Here is a 26,767-nt window from a genome sequence, read left to right on the forward strand (position 1 = left end):
CGAAGATCGGTATTGGGCCAACTAACCCAAAACAACGAAAGCTTTCGTTTGTTTTACAAATAAAACGACGGAAACTTTTTCATTCCCAGACTCGGCAGAGGTCTCTGATTAAGAAGAACAGTCCAAGACGTTGACTCCTGATGTCAACGGCAACGATGGTCGTCATTTCCAGTCCAAGTGGCTAACTTTGCATCCGTGGTTGGAATTTGATCAGATGGGACTAAAATGTTTTGCAAACAAATAAAAATTCTCTCATTTAAGTTTTTTGCGTATTTTGCTCCGAGTTCTTTGCATACAAAACCAGTCCCTACCATTTGAACCAAGTTTAATCTGCAACTGCCCCAGGTCTATTCTGAGTGAGTGAGTAGAGAAATGTGCATGCAAGTTTGCATCCTTTATAGTTTAGCTCTTCAACAACCTTCGAGAACTAAATCGATAAAATCAAAGGGGCGAGGAATTAACTCTCCAATATGACATTTTTCAGTACTGAGATGAAATTAAACAAAAAATCTTTTATATTTTTATTTAAAAAAAAATTAAATTGATTGTGTCAGAAATGGCATTTAAAAACCCTAAAGACCCATCATATTTACTTGAAATTCATCACAAAATAGCATGGAAAATCAATTCCCTACCGGGCGTTGCCCGGGACCCCAATGGGGGCCTACGCGGCCCCCATACCCCCGGCGTATACCCATGGATTTTAATGTTGATGGGCCAATGGCCCATCAACATTAAAATCCACAGTGATCCCTGTATGGCTCAATGATCTTTCGATATTCTTTTTAAATAAAGGATTTATGCAAACAATTTTACATTAACAATAGAAAGTTGAAACATTACGATGATGTTTAATTTTTTTTTTAAAGTAAGTTCAGTGACTTTATAGAATAATCTTTAAAACGTGGAAAGAGAAATAAATAAATATAAAAATAAAATTTTTATATTTGACACAAATATTTTCAGCGTATTTTTATTATTCGTTTTATTCTTGAATTGTTTTTTCTTCTTCAATATCGTTTTGATTAATTATTTTATGCTAATTAAACAATACGACCAAATGATTTTCTTTATCTCTTAACTTTTTGTCACGTGCACCCGCTTTGCAAAAGGGAGGGGACATTAAATCTCATTCTTCTGTCAGTCTGTCTTGCTGTCCGTCCCTCACAAAAACTTGAACCTCGGTCATACATGTATCTTTTAAATAAGAAAAGATAAGGCTTCCATATTGCACATGTATATTACTTGTGATAAGACCTTTTCTAAATGCAGTATGATTTTTTACCTATTGACCTTAACTTTGAAGTTTGACCTTCATAGAAAAAAAATAACCTTGCTCAAGATTTTTTGAATAAGAAAACAAGGGCTTTCATATTAAACCTGTGTATCGCTAAATACAAGAACTTTTTAAATGCATTACGATTTTTGATCTTGTGACCTTGTCCTTGAAGTTTGACCTATTTTTTAAAATTGTTCATTGTTCCTTATAACTTTTGATTGAGAAGAGATATGGCTTCAATATTTGACATTTGCATTCCCTTTGACAAGATAACTTATCACGTCTGACCCCTTGATCTTGACTTTCACATATGAACTATATTTTATATCAATTTCGGTGATAACTTCTTAAAGGACATTTATATTTGACACAATTGTCCCATAAAAATGACATCCAACCAACATATACACCGAAAAGGGGGGACCACAACTCTGAATTTGTTTGTTGGTTCACAATTCTTTGAATTTGCTTATTGTTCTTTTTTCAATTATATCAAAAATTGCTATAATTTTGAAAGTAAAGAAAGGAAATTCTTATTTCTTGTCCATTTGTCATAAGCGAATTTTCAATCTTCGAAGAAAATAAAATAGGATAAAAAACCCTTTACATGTATAATTATACTTAAAGAAGTTATTGCTTTTTTTTAATGCAAACGAATCGACGAGGTAAAACTCTACCCGCCTTCTTTATCTTTGATTTGATTATTTAAAGTATACATATCAGAAGCAGAGGAAACAGCAGACCATTGTCTTGTTCATGAAATATATAAACGGTCTGTGGATTTCAAACACAAGTTCTGCTTTTCCCCCGGAATACCAGTATTACTCACTCTTTGCCATTATCGCCTATAAGATAGTCCCGGAACTCCAGCCAATGGTAGCAATCGTAGAATTCGTTGAATGGTAGATCCATAAAATCAACCATAGCTGTTATACGAGATCCCATTGTTCCCTATAAACAATGTTGAATGATTTGAAAGTAAAATCTCAAACAAGATATAATTAATTTGATTATTGATCCCATGAAATGATATCTCCTATTAATTTGAATGACATTACACAAAGTCTATGTTTTTATATCTTTTTTGAAACACTGAATATCTATCGATCCGGTATTAAGTAAAAATTTCTTTGAGAAGACTGAAACTTAATAAGTTTCTGTGACACCAATTATTCACATTTAAGTGAAAAACATTCCTTATTTTTACATTTTATATGTTTAAAATATACAATAAATATACCAATGTTCGAAATTCTAGATGGCCTATATCGTTACATTTTTACTAACGTCTATATAGCCTAATTGTGACTTCGCGTTAGCGCACTTTTCTCCATGTATATTTCTACGCGTGGATATACATGAAAATGGTATTCAAATAAATTTCACAGTTGGTTGACTAAAAAACAAAAAAACAGCGCATGTAAATATTACCAAATATTTGTTCACTTATATCTGGAATGTTGTTTTTTTCATTTTGAGAGATGATAGGTATTTTTGTAAATAAATTCAAATAAATATATATATATATATATATATATATATCAAGAATATCAAAAAGTTTTTTTTTAATTATGTTTCCAGAAAGGGGGTTTTTCTTGTACCACGATCGATGAATACTCATGACATATCAGGAATTTTACTTTAAATTTATAGTTACCTTGACAACCCAAGTGCAAATAACCCCTGAGTTATAAGAATCCATGTTGATTGTATACGCTTCTCCTAAGCCGAGTTGTATGAAGCCGCCACAACCTGACAATATGATTTACATGTTTATCATTTGAGTAATAAAAAGCTTTTAGAACAGTATAAAAAGTTACCTAAGGAGTGTATCACCCTTTCACTAAATCCATATCATGTTATAGGCTTGCATAGAACTCAATCTTCTATGCAGAGTTAACGGTCGTTCATTTCTCAGACTCTTTTACAATGGTCTCACGTCAATAATATTTAATCTGGCTTAGAACAAGGAGCCACATGACGTGAATTAAACCGCGTTGAATAGGAAGACAAATATCTAATTTATTTCAAATTAACATGTTAATATTTTATCATACTGTCTCAGTAAATACTATACAGTAATCAAATAATTTCCTAAATGAAAAGAAGCCCCCCCCCCCAAAAAAAAAATTGTCGAAGCTTCACTTAAGGTTCAATTATTTTTAACTGTATGGCAATGAAGTTATTTATGAATTAAAATAGAAAGTCCTGACTTACAAAACAGTTCACAAAAATCTGACAATTCTTCAGTTTTTGTGGAATGGGGGAGGAGGTTAAATAAGAAACTACACATACACATATGTCCATAGGACATGAATATGCCCCGCCAAGTGTAGATGTATATAACTAAGGCAACATGAAAATTTGTATTAATGTTTTCAGTTTTGATGAAATATCTTGAGCAGTTTCTTTAAATTGAATTTGAAATGTAAAATATTAGGTTTATATGATCAATTTTGTTTTCTTTAAAACTAAACAAATACAAATAAAAGAGGTCAAGGTCACAGCAAAGTGCATGGTCAGAAGATATTGATGCAGTTGAATAGCTCCCATTATTATGTATTAGCATATTATGTTTGATAAAATATCTTTAAATATTTTTCATGGTTTATCTAAAAATGTGCTAAATACATGTAGGTACCTAAGAAAAGATTTGTCAATGTCAAACGAAAGACCAAGATAGAAAATTGTTGATGCAGTTGAAAATCTTGTATCAGTATGTATTATTATATGAAGTTTGATTACATAATCTTGAATGGTATCTTTTAAAACAAAGTTTTCAATTACTTAAGTAAAGTGATCTCAAAATCAAAGGAAAGGTCAAGGTAAAAAATATTTATGTATTTGAATAGCTATATCAATATGCATCAATATGTATCAACATATATATTAACAAATGAAGTTTGATCACACTAATTTGATTTTTAAATGGTATCTTGAGAAATAAAGTAAATACTAATTTAAGGAAAGTGAGGTCAAGGTCAAAGGAAAGGTCAAGTTCAAATTATGTTGATGCATTTGAATAACTTACATCAGTATATATCAACATATGAAGTTTGATCACACTTTCCTGACTGGTATCTTTAAAACTTAGTTAAACAGTAATTTTTTTTTAAAAAGTGGGGTTATGGTTAAAGGAAAGGTCAAGATAAAAAAAAAATGTTGATGCAGTTTCACAGAACTTATCAATTTCTCAGATCATATGAAGTTTGATAAAAAAATATTTGGGATAGTTGTATTAAAAATGAGCTTTGCACTGAGCTAAATACAGTGTGATGGAAGGATGGAAGGACAGAAGGACGGAAGACGGACATGACAAATATATACCCCGGCCATATTCATGGCAGGGCATAAATAAGTTTTTTAAAAGCCATTCTCTGTAACCATTTAAACTTCTTTGCCATGCATGGTCACCGATTTTGATGAAACTTCACCCATGCTTAGTACTTGACACCAGAAACAAATATCAAACAAAATTTCGTTGCTATGTGTCTCGGTTGCTATGGCAACAGCCGGAAAAGTTTGAAAAATTGAAATTTTCAGCCACTTTAAATCTTGACTGTGGCTTAATAAAAACTAGAAAAAGCAAACAAACCATTCCCACAAAAACATGACACCTTGATGTCACTTATACTGGGAAGAAACTGTTTAGAATATATCTCTAAGTAAGTGGTAACCAAGGGTACATTTGGAATACATTTAAAATGCTGAAATATGCTGAAAAACACTCCATATTCACTAATGGTATGTGTTACATGCTCAAACTCAATCAACGACTTAAGAAAAAACAATGAAAATGTATCGATATGGCCTTAAGTATTTAAGTATAAGTAATATTATTCTATAAATAACTTTTATGGTTGCCATGGTAACACAGTGTAACCATGCAAAACCAGTCACTAAGATTGGGTAAGTGCTATTGTCTTGAGGAAAAACATGAAAATTCAAGACTGGCAAATATGCATCCTTAGGACCTTGCAACACAAAAACCATAAGAAAAATTGAATATAATTGCTACCTTGCAGTGTTACCACGGAAACAAAGTACCAGTGCTTAAAAGTGAATTATTTTTCGCTGCATTAAGAATTAAATTGCCATTTAATCAAGAAACAAATTAAAGGACTCAGCTTGAATAGTACTTAAATGTTAGAACTGAAGTTGAATATCCTATATTGATAAAGTTTGATGAATAAAACAACACTGTTGCTATGATAACCAAGAAGGGAAAATGTTCGATTTGTGAACTTTATATCAATATTAAACCCTGTGTGCCAACTTCTTGCATCCACTTAGAGATTGGATGATAGTCAAAATTAAAAGTCAAGTTAGCTGTTAATAAATATCAATCATAAAAGTTTTGGGAATCTACATTTATTGGTAAGTATCCAAGAAAAGAAAATATTTTTCAGATTTTTAAGCATATATTTTCTGCTTATGTCCATAGCAACGCTCTATCTAAAGAATCTAATCTGAATTTTTCACATGGGAAAACACACCAACATCTTATAAAATTGATCATTAGTTATGAGGAAATGCGTTTTTTTTTAAAAGATAGGATCAGATTTAAACATACATAGTGTTACTTTGAAGGCTCTCTGTGGTATAAAAACCTTGGCAACCATTGCCAACCAAAATGAAATATAATATTTTGTTCTTGGTATATGTTTCAAGGCTCTTTTTTCTATTATTTGGTCACATTTCCTCCTATAATTGCTTTTTATTTTTATGTGTATGACTTTATAAAATTCAATGAATATTTTTTTTACTTTTGAATACTTTGTTACCATAGTAACTTATGTAATAGTTGATTTACAAAACATGTTTATAGTGCATTTGAGACATCTGACCTTCAACTTTTGGAAACAGTCATTGCTAATTGTTTGCTTTGCCGCAAATGTTAACTATGACGCTCTAAACATGTTTAAAAACGCCATTTTTCGAACTTTAAGACATGTTGCTATGGTACATGTAACAATAAAACATAGCAACCAATATTTGCCTGATTTCAGTTTAGGGTATCAATGACTTTTATCATAGAGAGTTTGGAGAAATTCTGAGACTATGCGTGCCACAGCTCCTATATAAAATTTGAAATCATTACAAAGAATGGTTCTTAATGCTTACCGTCACTTGTGTCTAATTCAGAGCAGTCTTCCCCCTTCAAACCGGACGGACATTTACATCTGCACTGGCCGTTTTCTTTTGTGAGCACGCCTCCATTTTCACATTGATTGAAACAATCAGCTTTGCAGACGAATGAACACATGTATACAAGTTAAGCCAATTTTCTATGATTTTTTAAAATTTATTTTTAGTTTTACAATGCATGTAAAACGTATTAAATTTGAATAATCAGATTTACTGGAAACTTAAGTTATAGTCTGGTCCGATTTATAGAAAAAAATACTTCTAACGGCAAATAATTATTATTTGGTCCAGCATAGTTTTTTAACCTAATTCGAGTATGCTGAATCCGAAAAAAATATGCTGGCCTTCATGAAAATGGCGTTAAAGAGGTCAAAATGGCGATTCAAAATGGCGGACATCCAATTTTTCTAATTTTCTCTTAATCTCGTTTAAAATGGAGAAGTAATGAGTGAATATCTTACTGAGTGTAATAAAACTATGAAAATATAATAAAATGTTAACATTATTAGTTTAACTCAGAAAATTTAGCCGTTTTTACACTTAATTCGAATTTTCTCTGATTTATTTGTCTATTGTTTCTTTATTCTTCTTTGTTCAGGATTTTACATTTGCAAATATCCATACACTGTAGGTTTGTATTTTTTCCTCTACATCTCACTATTCTACAATTGAATGATGGTGCATCTGTAAGTTAAAAGTCAAAATGGCGATTCAAAATGGAGGATATTCCTTTTTCCAAATCATTTCTTAATGTCTTTTACATAGGAGAAATGATTTGTGAATATCTTACTGAGCGAGTACATTTAACTAATGTAAAATTCCAATAGAACATTAATATGAACACTTTAAAACGGAAAATTTAGTCGTTTAAATTTAAATGTGTTAATCAGCTCAAAACTTAAAATGACGTCATATTCACTCGAATTTCGTAAAATACTCTAACTGCTTAATTTTGAAAATAAATTACAGTTTGTTTTTTATATATAATTATAGTATATTGATTATTCCATTAAATATTAACAAACAAAAAATATCAGAAAAGATTCATTTTTTCTGGAAATAGTTAAAACAAACTCGACTTCAGAGTTTCCAAATTTTCCGGTTCGTATTTGACCATGTTCCAAAGCCTTTGAGCCCCCGTCCACCTAAAATCACTCCTGAATCCAGTCTTTATCAACTCGCATTTCTACCTCAACATCCCTCAGCATACCATCAAATATAACTGAGGAAATTCGTTTCCGATTTCATCGAATACTTTGTTCTAGCTTTTTAGCACTTATAAGAACTTAGTTTTATCCCCTAACATCTTCTATTCCAGCTTTATTTTATATGTCACTCTGTCTTCGGAATTTTGGTATTTTCAACACTCAAGTAAAACGGTGCCCTGATAGTCCACCGAAACATGGCTGAAAATAGCCGACTCGGCGTTAAACAATATACAATCAATCAACATTCAAGGAACAATACATTATGTTCAAATGTTAAAAGTTTATTTTGTTTTCAAAAACCTTATGCAAAATGAAGAAGAGGTACTGTGAGCAATTAGCTCACTAAATGATACCCCGTCACCCATATGAATACACAGTGTCTATGTTTTGCTATGTGAAACCCAAAATATGTGTTGGATCAAAAAGTAAAAGAGGAGGTGCACAATGGCAATATGTAATAAAGATTCTGTAAAAGTTTATCAAATTTTATCTAGTGGTATGAGACGATTTGCGGATAAGAGACGGGTACCCCAAAGCGTAAATACGGACGGACGGACATACCGACTACTCTATACCCTCCCGCTTTTCAATCGGTGGGTGGTGTATAAAATAAAATCTCTTATATTTAAGACATGTAGCTCTTTATTTGGTGACTGCGTATAGATTTGTTTTCTTTTAGGGTAGAACGGTCATTCTATTAGCAAGAAAATTCTCAAACTTCATCATCTGGAATCACATTGTGTGCATATTTTGGTGAGAAAAGTTAAAATGATGCAATTTAATAGCGCCTGCAGATTCCTCGTGATTCCTATCATTTACAAGGTTTCGTATCAATAGGCCTAAGCCATTCTTGACTTCGATCTAGTCAGCACTTCTCCTGACAACAAAATTTTCTTGAACACTCCAAGAACCTTACAAGGTAACTTGATCAACACTTCTTCGTTAGGATAGTGTAAAGTTGTACATGTATCAAGAATCGAGGGAGGATTAAAAAAAAATTTTCTTCTTTCAGATTTTGTAAATTTTAAAATTTTTAATTTATATACACTGTTCAATACAAAATTGGTGGAGGAGGACCGTTCACACCATGAAATATTTCAGAATGCAGTTGAATTTTTGACCGAGAATAACAAAATCCAAATGTAGGGCCACAGAATCAGAGCTGGACAATCAAAAAAAATTATGGTTTAGGTATATTATACTGATAATTCTTAATTAATGTTTATGTTTGGATATTATAATATATTCAGATTTATATGATGTAACAATTACCTCTCTGATTAAGCCCTCTAATTGCTGGTGGTTCATCATTTTAAAAATCATACTAAGTTATGTTGCACTAGATCTTCCACGTGAACATTAACATTTTTTTCTACACTTGACTAAAATTAGATCAAGAATTTCCAACCACCGATATGATTTAGCAACCCTCGAACTACAATGTTCACTCGCCTTAATGCTCGGTGAATACTGCTCTTGGGGTAGCTTAATTTTCAAATTGTCCTCAAAACAGCAATTATTGTATGATATTATTAACTTTTTATAGGAAGAATCATGATACATGTATGACGAATAATAGGTGAAATGTCTTCAGAATTGTCGTCAAAAGTTTATCTTGATAATAGAAGTAATTAAACAAAAATCCGCTTTATAAAAATCCTAAGTCATTAATGAAAATATCCATTAACTTCTATAACATATTTGAACATTATTTCATGAATAAAGAAAAACCTGTTATTTATTTTCTGCAAAACAAATCAGAATTAAGCAGTTTGGGTATTTTACGAAATCGAGTGTATAAAACTCCATTCGAATTGCCATTTTGAGCTAAATAACACATTTTAAATTTACACGACTTAATTTTCCGATTTAAAGTGATCATACTAGTGTTCTATTGGAATTTTACATAGTTGTACATCGCTCAATAAGATATTCACAAATCATTTCTCCAATGTAAAAGGCATTAAGAAATAATTTGAAAAAAGGAATATCCGCCATTTTGAATCGCCATTTTGACTTTTAACTTACAGCTGTACCATTATTCAATTGTAGAATAGTGAGATGTAGAGGAAAAAATACAAACCTACAGTGTATGGATATTTGCAAATGTAAAATCCTGAACAAAGAAGAATAAAGAAACAATAGACAAATAAATCAGAGAAAATTCGAATTAAGTGTAAAAACGGCTAAATTTTCTGAGTTAAACTAATAATGTTAGCATTCTATTATATTTTTATAGTTTTATTACACTCAGTAAGATATTCACTCATTACTTGTCCATTTTAAACGAGATTAAGAGAAAATTAGAAAAATTGGATGTCCGCCATTTTGAATCGCCATTTTGACCTCTTTAATGCCGTTTTCATGAAGGCCAGCATATTTTTTCGGATTCAGCATACTCGAATTAGGTTAAAAAACTATGCTGGACCAAATAATAATAATTTGCCGTAGAAGTTATTTCTAGCCTTCTTTTTAAAAATTGGGACCAGACTATTAGTAAATGAATATTTAACAAAACTAGAACTGTCCAAATGGGACAAAATACCCCCCACTGGGTTTTTCAGTAGTAAGTTTTTCCATAATAAATATATGTATCAAACATGAATTATGAAATTTTTCTTCCAGTGACCTTGAAGTTCCCAAATGATATTGGGTCAAGGTCATGACACACCCTTAGGTCATGGGCAATCTTTGTGTGAAATGAGAACCTACCAAGTTTATCCATAAGAAAAGTATTGACCAGACACGAATTATGAAATTTTTCTTCCAGTGACTTTGAACTTCTCCAAATGACCTTCGGTCAGGGTCACGACACACCTTTAGGTCATGGGCAATCTTTGTGTGAAATGAGAACCCACCAGGTTTATCCATAAGAAAGATATGGCCCGGACACAAATTATGAATTTTTCTTTCTTTGACCTTGAACTTCCCCAAATGACCTTGGGTCAAGCTCGCAAGGTCAAGGTCATGACACTACCTTAGGTCATGGGCAATCTTTGTGTGAAATGAGAACCTACCAAGGTTATCCATAAGAAAGATATGGACCGGACACGAATTATGAAATTTTTCTTCCAGTGACCTTGAAATTCCCCAAATGACCTTGGGTCAAGGTCATGACACAATCTTTGGTCATTTACAATCTTTGTGTGAAATGAGAACCTACCAAGTTTACACATAAGAAAGATATGGACCGGACACGAATTATGAAATTTTTATTCCAGTAACCTTGAACTTCCCCAAATGACCTTGGGTCAAGGTCATGACATACCCCTGGGTCATGGGCAATTTTTGTGTGAAATGAGAACCTACCAAGTTTATCGATAAGAAAGATATGGACCGGACACGAATTATGAAATTTTTTCTTTCAGTGACCTTGAAGTTTCCCAAATAACCTTGGGTCAAGGTCAGGACACACCCTTAGGTCATGGGCAATCTTTGTGTAGAGTAGTAGATTATAATGTCCCTCCGTTAAAAATATATGGACAGGACACGTTTGCACAGACAGCTAGACAGACAGACAGACGGACAAGGTGATTCCTATATAACCCCCCAAACTTCGTTTGCGGGGGTATAATTATATTTTAAACTAACAATTAGATGCACTTGGAATATAATTTGCTTCTAGTCTTTTTTTTTTGGGGGGGGGGGGGGGGGGGGGGAGGGGGGGGAAGGGGGTGATCTAGTTATATTGAATGAGATCACTCACCAGTACATCTATAGGCGCTGTTGATTTCGCCTATGTCGATCTAGCTCTATTGAATGACGTCACTTACCAGTACATTTATAGGCGTTGTTAATTTCACCTATGTCGTAAAGGCTGAGATGGTCTTTCTTATTTGTAATCAGGTATTCAAAACTCATATCCGGGATAGACATGGAATTTTCTCTATTTTTACCAAATGACTTCAAAGTAAACAAATCATTGTTTTATTGCAACTCTCAATCTCTATGCATTGTAATTTTATAAATGCTCATGATTTATAATAATGAATGTACGAGCTAAAAATCCATAAATTATTTGTAAACGTCCATATTAAATCATTTTTAAATAATACCTTAAGAGCTTTTATCGACAGTACTCGAAACTTTAAAGCCACAACTAATAATATGTCTAATCAACCTTAAGGAATTATTTTTTTACAAATTATTTAAACAGTTGATACTTACATCAAGTTCGTACTGCATCAGCGATTTATAATCGTAAGGAAGTGCGTTTTTGGTGTTTTCCATTACAAAATTGTACATATTTTTAGAATCAATCTTATTCCAAATCATTGACGTCATGCTAGCTCTGTCACTACGGGACTGTTCGTGACTTCCCCCCATTGCATGCAAGAATTCATGCAAGACCGTGTGTACCTAAAAAATTTTTTAAAAAAATTGGTCACCTGAGTACCTATTGCCATGCTGTTCAGGACCAGATCAGCCCCTGAAATATCTTTTGTGGTCCCGACATGGAGACGTCATCAAGACGGTGTCATGATTTTGGACAATGTTAAATCTACACTACCCCATAAAGCCTCAACATAAGTTTCAGGTTTTCTGGCCTGTGGTTCTTGAGGAGAGAAGAATTAAAAAGGTCCTACATATTTCAATATAAACTTGAATTCCTTATTGTTGGTTCACCTTAACCAGGGGACATAATTTCAACAATTTAGAATCTACACTACTCAAGGATGTTTCCACATAATTTTCAGCTCTTCTGGCCTTTGTGGTTCTTGAAATTATTTTTTTAAGGACCCCATCCTATTTGTGTCTTTTCTTGATTATCTCCCCTTGTAAGTGGATTTTACAATTTAAACTCCAATAGACTCAAGGATGTTTTGAACATAAGTTGGTTAAAATTGGCCCAATGGTTCTTGAGTTGACGTTGAAAATGTGAAAAGTTGACAGACGGACGGATGACGGGCAACTGGTAATCATGCAGAAAATCTCACTTTTATTTTCAACTCAGGTTAGCTAAAAAGAAATGTTTTACACTGCATGTTTAGAAATATTGTGATCAATTTAAGATGATTTTAGTTTAAGGAAAAGTGGCAAAACACACAAATAGAAAAACACACAAAATGTTGTATGAAAATCATATTCAATAACAAGTCATTGGCGATACTATATCTATAAAATAAGGAGCAAAATTATTACAACTTTTAAAAGTTTTTTTTGCATATATTTGAAATTCATTTCTTCAAAAGTTATCTTTTATCGTACATAGTATCTCACCGTCATACAACCAGGAGCCTCAATCGAAAGATTTTGAGCACCACCAACTACGCCAACATAGGAGTAGCATCTAAAAACAAAAAAATAAGATAATGTATACAGGGTGATTTTCGCTCCGAGTTATTTCCACCCTTGAACAGCTGCAATTTTTTTTTTAATTCGCCAAGTCACAGTATTGTTACAGAAATTATTCTGGTTTTTTTTTTTATTTTTGGTCATTGATAAAAAAAATTTTATTCACAGATAAAAGTGAATGGGATCGGGCAGCAGTTAACGCCTATTTTAGTCCTCTGTGTTCTTTAAATTCGTTCTGTTTGAAGATCACTACCTGAGACTAAAATTGGGTCGTGTTTAACAGAATAGGGTAAAGAAATGATAGCATTATAGTAAAAATAATTTTAGAGACTGCAAATACTTAATAGGGAATAAATAACCTTAAATATACGTGTATGCTTATAACGAGGTCTAAAAAACTGAAGATTATAAGACGAATGATCTGAACATATAACATATAGAAACTTTAAATATTTAATTATTTAAAACGTTTTGGTGCATGTTCAGATGTACTGATCAGACATACATTTAAAATACAAACTATTATCCAGATAATCCAGAGTAGAATTGACCGCAAGCAAACCCCCTCATTAGTAGCATCCATCCGTGCTCAGTGTTGTGTACAGAGTTTAACTAACTGAATTCACCCGTGAAATAAAACTGTTTTTGAAAACAGGGCACGAGCTCTGTGATTGTTAATGTTTACGAATCATTCGATTTTTCCGATGGTTAAAGTCTGTACACACCACGGATCACAGCCTGACAATAAATTCTGAGCTGTTTTTGCTTACGAACATTTCTATTCTGAATTTTCTGATTTATAGTTTTATTATTTTTGATTAGTACTGCGTAGTAAGAATAAAATTCAGATATATGAAAGTGCAAGGAATTGTCAATCAAACCCGCCCTGAACTTCGAGATGAAAAGACATTTTTATTATATTTTTCGTGAAATGTTGTCGTAATATATAAGCTGTAATATTATACAGAAAATTTGAGAATATATTAACTTCAAATCTGTCTATGTACCTTTGAAAGAAGGATATGGAGATAAAGAACAGTATTCAATCTCAAAGTCCATAAAACAATATAAAACAAGAGCAGAGCAAACACGGACCTCCAAAACATCAAAGGTGGGATCAGGTGCCATGGAGGAGTGAGCATCCCCTGCTGACCGGTCACACGCGCCGTATGCTCATAGTCATGATCGTGAAATAACGGAAAAATCCGTCGTCAATTCAGTGTATAAATATTGGACTAACAATTAGTATGAAAACGTCAGTCAGCATTTGACTCAATTACAAACTGTATTTGCTAACAAGGTCATTTTACCGACCATAGAACTTACGAAATGATGACTTTAAACAAAGTTGTTGATATTCTTGTTTCATCAGTTTGCTTGTCAATAATTAACTCGTTTTAGAAATTGTTCATACGTAGACTAGAGCATGCTCTTGCGTATCGAATCAACTGAGATATATACACTCCGTATGCAGGTGATAAAGGTATATTTCTCTATGCTGCATAAGTAATAAGGGAAGTTGACGATAGAAAACTTAAAGTCGCCACGTTTATCATATAACTTGGTTGTTAGGTTCAAAAATCATTTTTAACAGAAATTGTACATACGAATCGCCATTGACGATCCGGACGTAGTCTGTTTCCGTCGTTCTCTCTATCCATCTTACACACGTAAAGTTATCCAGCTGATTAATGGAATCTTTAATCAAGGTTCTCAGATTCTCAAGGGACCCACCTAAAAAGAATCAAATGTCTTGAATTAAATTAAAAATATTCTTTTAAATCAAACCTTAATACCTGTAAGCTATTTTCTACTGAGAACAAAATGCCTTTTCGAAACACTGATGTTCCCGTATCGCAGCTTATGGCAAAGATTGAAGTTTTTCGAATGAAAGAAAAAATTCAAAGTCAGGTTTAAAAGGAAAATTTGTTAGTAATTTTTAACAATGTTAGGTGTTATCAGAAGGAATAAACCTGTAAAATATGAAAACCCTTTAGTAATAATTATTTAAAAGTACATATGTTAGGGGGTTCAGGTATAAATTTTCGGTAAAATATTTTCAATTAAATATATTCTAGAACTAACATGGACACATTTAGAAATATAAAAAAACTTTACTTGGTGAAAAAATTCCAAGTAGAACAGAAGTTATGAAATTATCAATGTTGTGAGTACTGCTATTTTATGCAAGAAAATTTCTATACATACGAGTACGAAATGATGGCACATGAAAGGAAGAAAAACCCGTTAAATCTAGGTATTTTTTAAAGGAGAGTGTCTAATTTTATCTAGAAGTAGGGCAAACTATATATTTTCGGAAAGGTCTATGCAAGGCCTAATTTTCTGTTTTCATGTCAGCTAAAAAATATCCAAGATGGCGGCAAAATATCCAATATGGCCGCCAATAGTAAAAATAGCCGATACAGTCTTATTGAAAACATACTTTCAAAATCAGGTGAGTTAAGAATAAATAATGAAATTTTATGAATTATTTACAATTTATTACTTTTAAAAGATTTATTAAAATAAGGATCGTAATAAAATATGGTCACAAAAAGTTAGAGTTCTGTCTTGACATCGCAAAGAAGAAAGATGTCAATATCATGAAAATGGCAAAAAATGGGGGAAAAAATTTACTACAATTAATTCACAACTTTATTTTTAAATTTACATAGATCTTTAAAATACATGATATCAACTTTCGGTTTCAATCAATCATTGTATATATTATCCATGCTTCCTGGAAAAGTTGAGTGTTAAGTTTCTCTCAGACTTCTGCTACTACCGGCCGCAGGCGGGTACCATAATCATGATATGGAATGATTCTAGCACTTTCCCGAAGTCTAACTATATATACTCACTGAAAAAAATTAAACCACACAGTATCATGTTCACAAACGAAATTATAAATATTTTATAGTTATAAGTAAAACAATAAATAAATATTTTCTTTTATCACATTTGAAGTTCGGGTTTTTCATTTATTATACAGACAGTATTTCAAAATTCAGAGGAAATCCAGGCTGCAGAATCAAATTTGTACATTTATATCAGGGATCGTTAACTATAGGTCCCTGTATATGTTATGTAGTAGGAAATATTTACATCCACTGAATATTTTCTCCTTTATTTCTTAAGAAATTTCATTGCGTTCATCACTGCATAAACTACAGTAGGCATGTCGCCTGTACAGATTTCTTAATCAGTGGCTGTTCCATCAATGAAACGTATAAGGACGTTGGCATCATTAATATAATAATAATCTTTTTAATCCTACTTAAATTGATTATTTAAACATATATAAATATAAACAATAAAATGTCTTTCTTTGTTTGTTGATACTGGAATGAACGGTCGCAGCTATTGCAGAAAAAATTTACATAACCCGCTTACGCGGGTTATGTATTTTTTCTGCAACAGCTGCTTCCGTTCATTCCAGTATCAACAAACAAAGAAAGCATTTTATTGTTTAAATAACCACAGTTTTCTTAGATTTTTTTTCCAATAAGTCTAAAATTATTTAATCTCACGTTTTACGATACAAAAGTGTGCATGAATTTAAAGATACTTAGAAACTGTTCAAAAGTTGCGTCGGGTTGACGTCTTTTGAATGAAATCCGGGTGAATTATTTTCCGAGATGATTACAGAACCACAATATTCTGATAGGAAATTTTCTTAGCTTTCTAATAGTGTATGTTGCATAAAAATATTTCGATTACTTACCGTAGTAAAATTGACCTCTTTCCTTTGAAACGAAAATACATAAACTTCTGCACATTGCATCAAGATGCAACAATAAAAATGTTCATCTTCAAAATGTAAGCTTTCCTGTGATAGGTCAATGTCGTTAATTCCTTAAAAATCGCCTCCCGAAAATCCAATCAAAATGACGCTATCAACGTCGCGGAGACAAAATTACAGTGCCATGCATAAAAGGGAAACCCCGTATCCAATTTTAGCACAACTTCGACCCGGTAAATTTTTAATACAAACTTTTCAGAATGACATAACACACACATTATACGAAAGTTCAAACAATGTAGAAAAATTCATTATATTTAATTTCTAGATAAATTATGAATAATAATGCAATCAAATACGTTCAAAAACACCAATAAATTGCGTTTAAATGGCACAATTATACATAGCTAAGTCGGGTTACCTGAACCCCCTACATATGTAAGAACATAAAATGTTGCTTGTGTTAAAACTAACGCTTGTATTTTTTCTCTCTGAGATACTTAATTTTTGAAAGCTTTTTTTTGCCAACGACATCTGGTGAGGAAATAATTAAGTTTAGTAGCAAGCTTTTGCTATGTGTTTATTGAAAGTAAACGTACTACAAAATATGTGAAAATTTACGTCAAAATAAAGGAACTTTGTCAATTAATAGTTATATATTTGGCGACCCTCATGTATCCGTTTCATATTCTTAGACTTGGAAAGAATGAGGATTGATTGATTGTTTATTGTTTAACGTCTCTCTCAAATTTTTTTCACTTATATGAAGACGCCACCACTTGCTGGTGGAGAGCTGCAAATTATGTCCAATGCTCGGAACTCGGGACCATTGAGCAGGAAGGGATTTTTTTCGTGCAAACACATACTGTGACACGGGATCTCGGTTTATTCGTTCTCATCCGAAGGACTGGTCACCACATCCCACAGAAGGCTTCGAACCCGCGACCTAAGGATCAACTCCTTACTTCGCGATTCTAGAGTAGACGCTCTGGCCACTGCGCGGGCGACGAAAGAATGAAGAAAAAATTTGAATACAGCACTGATTTGTCTGAATAAAATGATTTAAAATGATTTTAAGGAAATCATTACTAAAGTAGATTTCTATTCCTAATTACAAAATGTAAAGTTTAAGGTAATAAATACAAACTGTCGGTATAAGTTGCCTCGTCAATCCAGTATGGAATCCTTCCGTTTGGCCAAAATCGTGCAGTATCCTGAAATATTCTCTTTGAATGCAGATTTCTCTTCTAAAAGTTGTACAAAAAGAAGTACTTCGTGATCGGGAGGCCCGGGTTCGATTCTCGATCGCGGCGCCGCGTCATACCTAAGACGTAAACAAAGGTAGTGACTGTTCCTTCGCCAAGCGCTCGGCACTAGAAGTGAAAGTCACGGGTCTTTCGGATATGACCTTAAAAATGTAGGTCCCGTGTCACGGTAGGCGTTGGCACGATAAAGAACCCTCACTGCTCAATGGCCCTGAGTGCCGAGTATAGGTCTAAATTTGAAGCCCTTCACCGGCATCGGTGACGTCTCCATATGAGTGAAAAATTCTCAAGAGGGACGTTAAACAATATACAATCAATCAATCAAAAAGAAGTATGGATAAGTAAATAGCCTAATGGTTTGAAATAAAATGGTAGTTTTTTAAAATACAGTTTTCTCTAATAAAGTGGTATAAAAGGAAGATGAAAAGCTTTATAATTCGTTAAAATTAGCATGTATAGGCAAAAAACGGATATTTAAGAACGAGTTTCCCCAAAAAAATCATCTAACTCCTCCTCTTTACCTTCCTCTGTCTTTCTCCCTAACTTTCTTTCTCTCTATCCTTTTACTAACCCCCCTAACCCTCTATCTCTCCAGTTTGAAATACCTCGTCATTTTCCCCTTTCCTGTCTGGGTTACGTGGATGTTTGTTCCTGTCTAGGTTACGTGGATGTTTGTCGTGGTTGTCCTCGAGTTGTTCCTCTTTATCATGAGGTCGGATGTTGGTTGGCTGTTTGGTTTATAAAGCATGAAAATAGAACGCATAGAATCATCAGAAAAGAAAGGTCAAACGTGGATTACCTTATTTGTAGAGGCTTTTGGGGTGTTATATCTTGCATTTTCTTATACATAGAGAAGACTATAATTATGTCGTTGTAACCTTAATTAGTCATATTAAGGTGAATATTAATTTGTTGATTGGAGTGACCCACGAATTCCACGAAAAATTAGCCACAACGAAATCTAATGCTTCCACAGATTTCACTTTAACGGAAATATACATGTATTATAATTCAGCATATACAGGACATTGGAGAAATATTGGATTAACCTATTAATTAGTGCTTCTCACCTTCCGTTCTCCTCCCGGTAAATCTACCCTTTGACTTTCGGCCTCATTTTCTAAATCTGACTCGGGATCAAGGACCTTGATAGACAAAATATATACAAACAGGAAACTGTAGGGACCTGATCACAGACATATTGTATATCTCTGCCTTTTATAGTTCCTTTGCTTACTTTGAGAACTTTAAACGATATGTGTCACGCCATTATTATTTTTTTTTCAAATATAATTTTACAAATCAAAGGCATAACATTTATTTTTTTTTTTTTTTTTTTTTTTGGCTATTTATCATAACAATATTGTTAGAAACGTTGTCATTTATTTTTTTATTCATCCAATTTACAACAGCAAATTTATCTATCGTTAGTGATGCCATTTTTCAAATTTCATATTTAAAGTCAATTCAGTTTCATTTTTCATTACAGAGAGAGAGAGAGAGAATTTCAGGCACGTAGCATCGTTTTTGAAAGTGGGGGGCCAACCTGAGAAAAATTTTTTTTTACTTACCTGAAAAAGTTGACAAGCAAAAAAAAAAAAAAAAAAAAAAAAAAGGAAAATGTCCATTGTCCAAACTCGAAAATCCTATTTCGTGGGGGGGTGGGGGGGGTAGTGGTCAACTTTTTCAAAGCCAACTTTCTATCACTTCCTCTTTTTTCCTTACCATCCTTGCTATCACTATACTATGGTTATAAAGTGGGGGGCCAACCATCCTATCAATGAACATTTACTATAGTAAAGGTTATGTTGGGAAAAAAATGGGGGGCCAGGCCCCCCCTGCCCCCCCCCCCCCCCCCGGATGCTACGTCCCTGAATTTGCATGGTGCAGTAATGTAGATCAGTAATTTAAAAAAGTGGGGTATGTTTAAATGAATCCAGAACTGTCGGAATAATTAATCACATTTAAGGTGGAATGCCACACCAACTTTTTATTTTATAGATCTTTGAGTCATCCTTTTTAATGGTTTCGGCATTAGCTCTTAGCTAGATATTAGCTAGATATTAGCTCTTAATTTTTTTATAAGATTTTTTTTTTGTATTTTTAGCTCTACTGGTCAGAGACCAGAAGAGCTTATGCGATAGTAATGCGTCCGGAGTCCGTCCATCTGTCTGTCTGTCTGTAAAAAATTTTTCAAAACGCTACTCCTCCTACAATTTTAGTCTGATTTCAATATTACTTGGCACACAAGTAGACTACACTAAGATACATAGAATAGTGCATCGGTTTTCGATTTCGATGAACGGTGCTGCCATGGTTACGAAAAATAGAATTTTCTATGAAATGCCTTTAAAACGCTACTCCTTCTACAGTTTTGGTCTGATTTCAATATAACTTAGCACACAAGTAGACTACTCTAAGATACATAGAATATTCATCGGTTTTGATTTCAGTGAGCGGTGTTGCCAAAGTTACTAAAAATAGAATTTTCTGTGAAATGCCTTTAAAACGCTACTCCTACAGTTTTGGTCTGATTTCAATATAACTTGGCACACAAGTAGACTACACTAAGATACATAGAAAAGTGCATCGGTTTTTTATTTCGATGAACAGTGTTGCCATGGTTACAAAAAATAGAATTTTCTGTGAAATTTCTTAAAAACGCTACTCCTTCTACAGTTTTGGTCTGATTTCAATGTAACTTGGCACACAAGTAGACTACACTAAGATACATAGAAAAGTGCATCGGTTTTTTATTTCGGTGAACGGTGTTGCCATGGTTACTAAAAATAGAATTTTCTGTTAAATTCCTTTAAAACGCTACTCCTTCTACAGTTTTGGTCTGATTTCAATATAACTTGGCACACACGTAGACTACACTAAGATACATAGAATAGTGCATCGGTTTTTGATTTCGATGAACGGTGTTACCATGGTTACTAAAAATAGAATTTTCTGTGAAATTCCTTTAAAACGCTTCTCCTTCTACAGTTTTAGTTTGATTTCAAAATAAGTTTGCACACAAGTAGACTACACAAATATACATAAAATAGTGCAATGTTTTTTGATAAGTACAAACCAGTAGAGCTACAGTCTCGACAGAGACTTCTGGTTTCAAAGACAATTTAAAAAAAATAATTACATCCAAATATTTTGTTTTCGAGTTAAAAGTTTGCTGAAAATGAATGCACCATATGAATATCTAATAAAATATGTAAAGAAAGGCTGGTTCGATTTTTTTTTAAATTTTTTTGATAAAAAAAAATATGAAAATAAAACACATTATTTGTAAATATTTTTAAAACTATGGTTAAAAACACCATATAACTAGTCACAACTGAGGACAACATGTTTGTCAATCATATTTTCAAAAGAAATTGAAACGAAATTGAGAAATTTTAGAGAAATTATTTTTTTTAATTTTTGGACCTAACCCGATCAAAATTAAACTGATCCCGATCAAAATTAACACAAAATGAATAAAATGCTAATTTAGTGACTTTTCATGTATTTAATATGAACAAATCTATTTTATTGTCAAGTTCAATAATGTTTAAACCCTTATTATACCCAATCAGACTAGTGTTCTTAGGGAAATGTTCTTTATTTCCAATAATTGTACAATTATGGTTGGATCGATTTAATTTTGATCGGGTTTGGCCAAATTTAAAAAAAATAATAATTTCTCTAAAATTTGGCTATTTCGTTTCAATTTCTTTTATAAATATGATTAATGAACATGTTCTCCCCAGTTGTGACTGGTTTTAAGAAGATTTTAACCACAAATATTAAAAATATTCACAAATTATGTGCTTTATTTTCATAAATATTTTTTTATTTAATTTTTTTAATATCTTTACAGCTTTTCTTTACATATTTTATTAGGTATTTATGTGATGCATTCATGTACAGCAAAATTATTACAAGAAAGCATCTAATTTGGATGTTAATAATTTTTTTCATATAAAATTATTTAGAGGTAATGTCGGGATTTCAATGCTGAAACCATTGTTTAAAAAGGTTGACTCAGAGATCTATAAAATAAAAAGTTGGTGTGGCATTCCTCCTTAAAAGTAGAGTTTTAGTGATGGGAAGAACCTGAATCGCTTTGCTCTCGTCTCTCGTCTCATTTTTACAAAAGAAATTTATTTTATTTTATCTAACTGTATAAATATTGAAAATATTTTAACCAAAGAAACGTTTTTTTTAAACGATGTATTGTTTTCAAATTGTAAAGAAGATTACTTATTTACAGAAAAACATTAAAAATTTCAAGGAAAACAAATATTGCATATTATCTCCAGATCAACCGTCTCTGAAATTAATTTCAGATCATGTCATACCTAACATGAGCATGTATTAAACTTTCAATTCCCGTTCAACATAATGACCCCCCCCCCCCCTACTCGATTTTTTTGTTGTTGATTTTTTTTATTAAGTATACGGTATATAGTATCTTGGTTTTTGTTGTTGTTGTTGTTGTTGTTGTTTTTTATTGAACGCATCACCCCTGTACAAAATAAGGTCTTGTGCACCCCGTGCATATTTATAACAGGAACCTTAACTTACCGGGACATCAAGTTGATCGTCACCAGTCCTGTCTGAAAGAAAATAGAATTAATAAATTAATATTGTTTACACTAAATCATAAATAAAAACAATCTTTTAAATACACATTCACGTACTTAAATGTACACCATATATATACACGAATTTTTCCTGAAAAAATGTTAAAGCCGCTTGGTCCGATTCTAATCGCTAAAAATATATATTCGATTTTCTTCTTGAAAAATAATTGTCCATAAATTGTTTCAACTTTTGTCAAATTATGTCCCCAAAGTCCTTTTCTTTTAAAAGATATCAAAATTCAAAAGTTAAAAAAATAATTTTTGTTAGGTCACACAAAAAATAATCCTATGTTGATCATTGTTGATATTGCGTGAAATCACCTTCGAAAAATTAAATTTATCGCTTGTTTATCTCATGAAGAACGAACCCAAGCATTTTTTTCACAACAAAGTACATATATAACCTGTACACGGACAATATTTTAGCTCCTTTCAAAAAAATTATTTAAAATATCTGATCTTCCTTTAGTCTTTAAATATGCATATCAATATAAAAATTACTATGGATTATATTCAATTAATTTCTTAATTTTGAAAAGATGTATTATGACTAAGGCTTCTTATAATAGTATCACACCCTCGCGTAAGATGCGTGGGCTTGTCAGAAAGCCACTAGGGTGGACTATTAGTAAATGAAGATGAAGCCGCTTTACGATTTGCAGACCTTTATTTCTCGTCGGGTCGGACAGTATCAGGGACAAGCGCGTCCCGATTCCAACTCTCCGCATGTTAACAAAAACATTGTATTTATAGACAAGTTTGATAATTGACAAGTTTGAGTAACGTGACATAAGTTAATTTGATTTACAAGTAGAGTTAAAGATTATGATTTTAAATAAACAATAATTAAGTCACACAAAGCACAGTCCATCTGGTCATATCACTCATGGCTAATTAAGATAATTAAACATTTCAAAGTAGATAATTCTGACAGATTGAAGCAAATATGACAATTGATCAAATTAAATACAGATGTAAGAATTTTGAATAAAAAATATCCAAAGTATTTGTCAAAATGTCCGATGGTACATTTTCATCTGTGACAATACCCCCTTGCCCCAGTAAAAAACACGGCCTCGTGTTTTGAATAGGTACATGTACACTAGAGGTTTGTTCACTTGAATAAATTTGATGTCCGAAATGAATATTTTGCCGGTTTTGTCCGTAATTTAGGGTTTTGATGGAACGATTATAGGCCTCATTTTCAAGTACACGAATTCGTTGTAAATACAATTCCTGGTTGTTCAAGAGTTGAATGTTTTCGGTTTTCAGGGTCAGAATGGTGTTGTCCCTTTCTTGAAGTCTTGCTTTGTTTTCTCTCCATTCTTCTTGGACGTTAGCACTAATTGAATCTACTAGCTGTTTGTGAGATGACTTTTCAAGCCGTAGAGTCTGAACTTCTTGTTGTAAGTTTGAAATGATAAGTTTATCTTCGGCGGTATTGCAGATAGATGAGTGAGATTCAGATGGCTGTATCGTTGAAAGTTTATTAAATTTTTCTTCCAGGTTAATAATCACATTTACTGCTTCAGCATACATTATTTCCATTTCTTTCACTTTGAAACGTAACTGTTGATTTTCTGTTTTCAGTCCATGATGGATGTTGAGGGTGTTCTTGAACGCTGTATTCCTTAGATTATAGAAAGGCAGTTCGCGGAGATGAGATTTGCTTTGTAGGTATTTATCCATACGAACTTTGTCTCTGGACTTTCGTCTACCGGAACGTTGCTCTTGGATTGGTGCACTAGTATTTGCCATCATGGTCATCCTCACAGGGGAAGAGAGAACAGTCCTGCACATTCTAGCATAGTGACCATGACGCTTACATCTGTAACACTTCTCCATTTGAGCACGGCAACTGGGTCCATGGACAATTCCGCATCGGCCACAAACTGGAAATTGACGCTGAAAGGAGTAATCCATAGGTCTCCGTTGTGGTCCAAGGCTGCGATTCATAGCGGCATGTACGAAGTTTAAGATGTTTTTCTGAATTTGGGGAATTCTTGTTTAGGGTAGGGGAATCAAATGGTAGAACTCGCTTGGCTGTGAGAGGGGGTCGTACCCGGTTATCTGCACCACTTATCACACCCTCGCGTAAGATGCGTGGGCTTGTCAGAAAGCCACTAGGGTGGACTATTAGTAAATGAAGATGAAGCCGCTTTACGATTTGCAGACCTTTATTTCTCGTCGGGTCGGACAGTATCAGGGACAAGCGCGTCCCGATTCCAACTCTCCGCATGTTAACAAAAACATTGTATTTATAGACAAGTTTGATAATTGACAAGTTTGAGTAACGTGACATAAGTTAATTTGATTTACAAGTAGAGTTAAAGATTATGATTTTAAATAAACAATAATTAAGTCACACAAAGCACAGTCCATCTGGTCATATCACTCATGGCTAATTAAGATAATTAAACATTTCAAAGTAGATAATTCTGACAGATTGAAGCAAATATGACAATTGATCAAATTAAAAACAGATGTAAGAATTTTGAATTAAAAATATCCAAAGTATTTGTCAAAATGTCCGATGGTACATTTTCATCTGTGACAATAGAGACAAAAATACTCGGGTTTGAATTATCTTCATTATTAGATATATCCGATAAACTTATTTTTTTCAAAATTGACTTCACAACAGATCTTAACTTCCGTCAGGAACTACTGTTTGTCAATAAGGTTTTTAAAGCTGACATGAATTCTTAAAAACGCAACATTTTCATCTATGTACGACTTGTTTCATACCAACTATAGCCGTATTCCGCCATATTTCTTTCAGATAACCTTGTCTCATTGTAACAATGTATACCCCAATGCGCTCGTTACACTTGAATGATTTTTTGGATTGGGTATCGATTTGTGCACATCTCCGATGGTAAAGCATTTGAGAACGCATGAGGTGATCAAGACATTTCAAAAACCAGAAGTCTCTGTCGAGACTGAAGCTCTACTGGTTTGTACTTATTATATAGCAAAGGAAGAGAAAAGTACTTAAGCAGTTGGTAATTGAAACTTTACAACAGCAATAAATAGGATAATATGATCCTTGATTAAGTCTCATTATGTTCTTAGTGTAGTCTACTTGCATGCCACATTATATTATAATCAGACTAAAACTGTATTTGGAGTAGCATTTTGAGAGTATATACTAGTAACAGAAATTTCTATTTTTAGTAACTATGGCAACACCGTTCATTGAAGTAAAAAACCAATAAACAGAATTATGTACCTTATTGTAGTCTACTTGTGTGCCAAGTTATATTGAAATCACACCAAAATTATAGGAGGAGTAGCATTTTGAAAGAATTTCACAGAAATTTCTATTTTTAGTAACCACAGCAACACCTTTCATCGAAATCAAAAACCGATACATAGAATTATGTATCTTAGTGTAGTCTACTTTTGTGCCAAGTTATATTGAAATCAGACCAACACTGTAGGAGAAGTAGCATTTTGAACAATTTCACAAAAAAATCTATTTTTAGTTACCACAGCAACACCGTTCATCGAAATCAAAAACCGATACACAGAATTATGTATCTTAATGTAGTCTACTTGTGTGCCAAGTTATATTGAAATCAGACCAAAACTGTAGGAGGAGTAGCATTTTGAAAGAATTTTACAGAAATTTCTATTTTTAGTAACCACGGCAACACCGATCATCGAAATCAAAAGCCGATACACAGAATTATGTACTTTAGTGTAGTCTACTTGTGTGCCAATTATATTGAAATCAGACCAAAACTGTAGGAGGAGTAGCATTTTGAACCAGAAGTCTCTGTCGAGACTGAAGCTCTACTGGTTTGAACTTATAGCAAAGGAAGAGAAAGTACTTAAGCAGCTGGGATTTAAAACTTTATAAACAGCATTAAATAGAATAATGATCGTTGATAAAGTCTCTTTATGTTCTTAGTGTAGTCTACTTGTGTACCAAGTAATACTGAAATCAGACAAAAACTGTAGGAGGAGTAGCATTTTGAAACAATTTCACAGATATTTCTATTTTTAGTAACCACGGCAACACCGTTCATCGAAATCAAAAACCGATGCACAAAATTATGTATCTTAGTGTAGTCTACTTGTGTGCCAAGTTAAATTGAAATCAGACCAAAACTGTAGGAGGAGTAGCATTCTGAAACAATTTTACAGAAATTTCTATTTTTAGTAACCACGGCAACATCATTCATCAAAATCAAAAT

At 32.8% G+C, this 26,767-nt stretch overlaps 1 protein-coding gene across 1 annotated transcript; it reads right to left on the reverse strand.

The window, feature by feature from the left end:
• Window positions 1-2,108: 2,108 nt before the first annotated feature.
• Window positions 2,109-24,521, reverse strand: LOC134271157 (zinc metalloproteinase dpy-31-like; the record flags this gene model as incomplete). The annotated part of the gene is made up of 13 exons (XM_062753407.1): window positions 23,797-24,521; window positions 22,507-22,534; window positions 19,008-19,082; window positions 18,543-18,665; window positions 17,820-17,919; window positions 14,538-14,664; window positions 12,856-12,925; window positions 11,803-11,994; window positions 11,439-11,538; window positions 11,342-11,371; window positions 6,404-6,523; window positions 2,937-3,031; window positions 2,109-2,230 (listed from the first exon to the last, which is right to left on the reverse strand). Coding segments are annotated over exons 1-13 (1,907 nt in total), but the record flags the coding sequence as incomplete, so codon positions are not given.
• Window positions 24,522-26,767: the final 2,246 nt, after the last annotated feature.

The sequence above is a fragment of the Saccostrea cucullata genome, unplaced genomic scaffold (assembly GCF_032062105.1).
Source record: "Saccostrea cucullata isolate Sc308-1 unplaced genomic scaffold, CSIRO_AGI_Scuc_v1 ctg9037, whole genome shotgun sequence".
Taxonomy (NCBI): domain Eukaryota; kingdom Metazoa; phylum Mollusca; class Bivalvia; order Ostreida; family Ostreidae; genus Saccostrea; species Saccostrea cuccullata.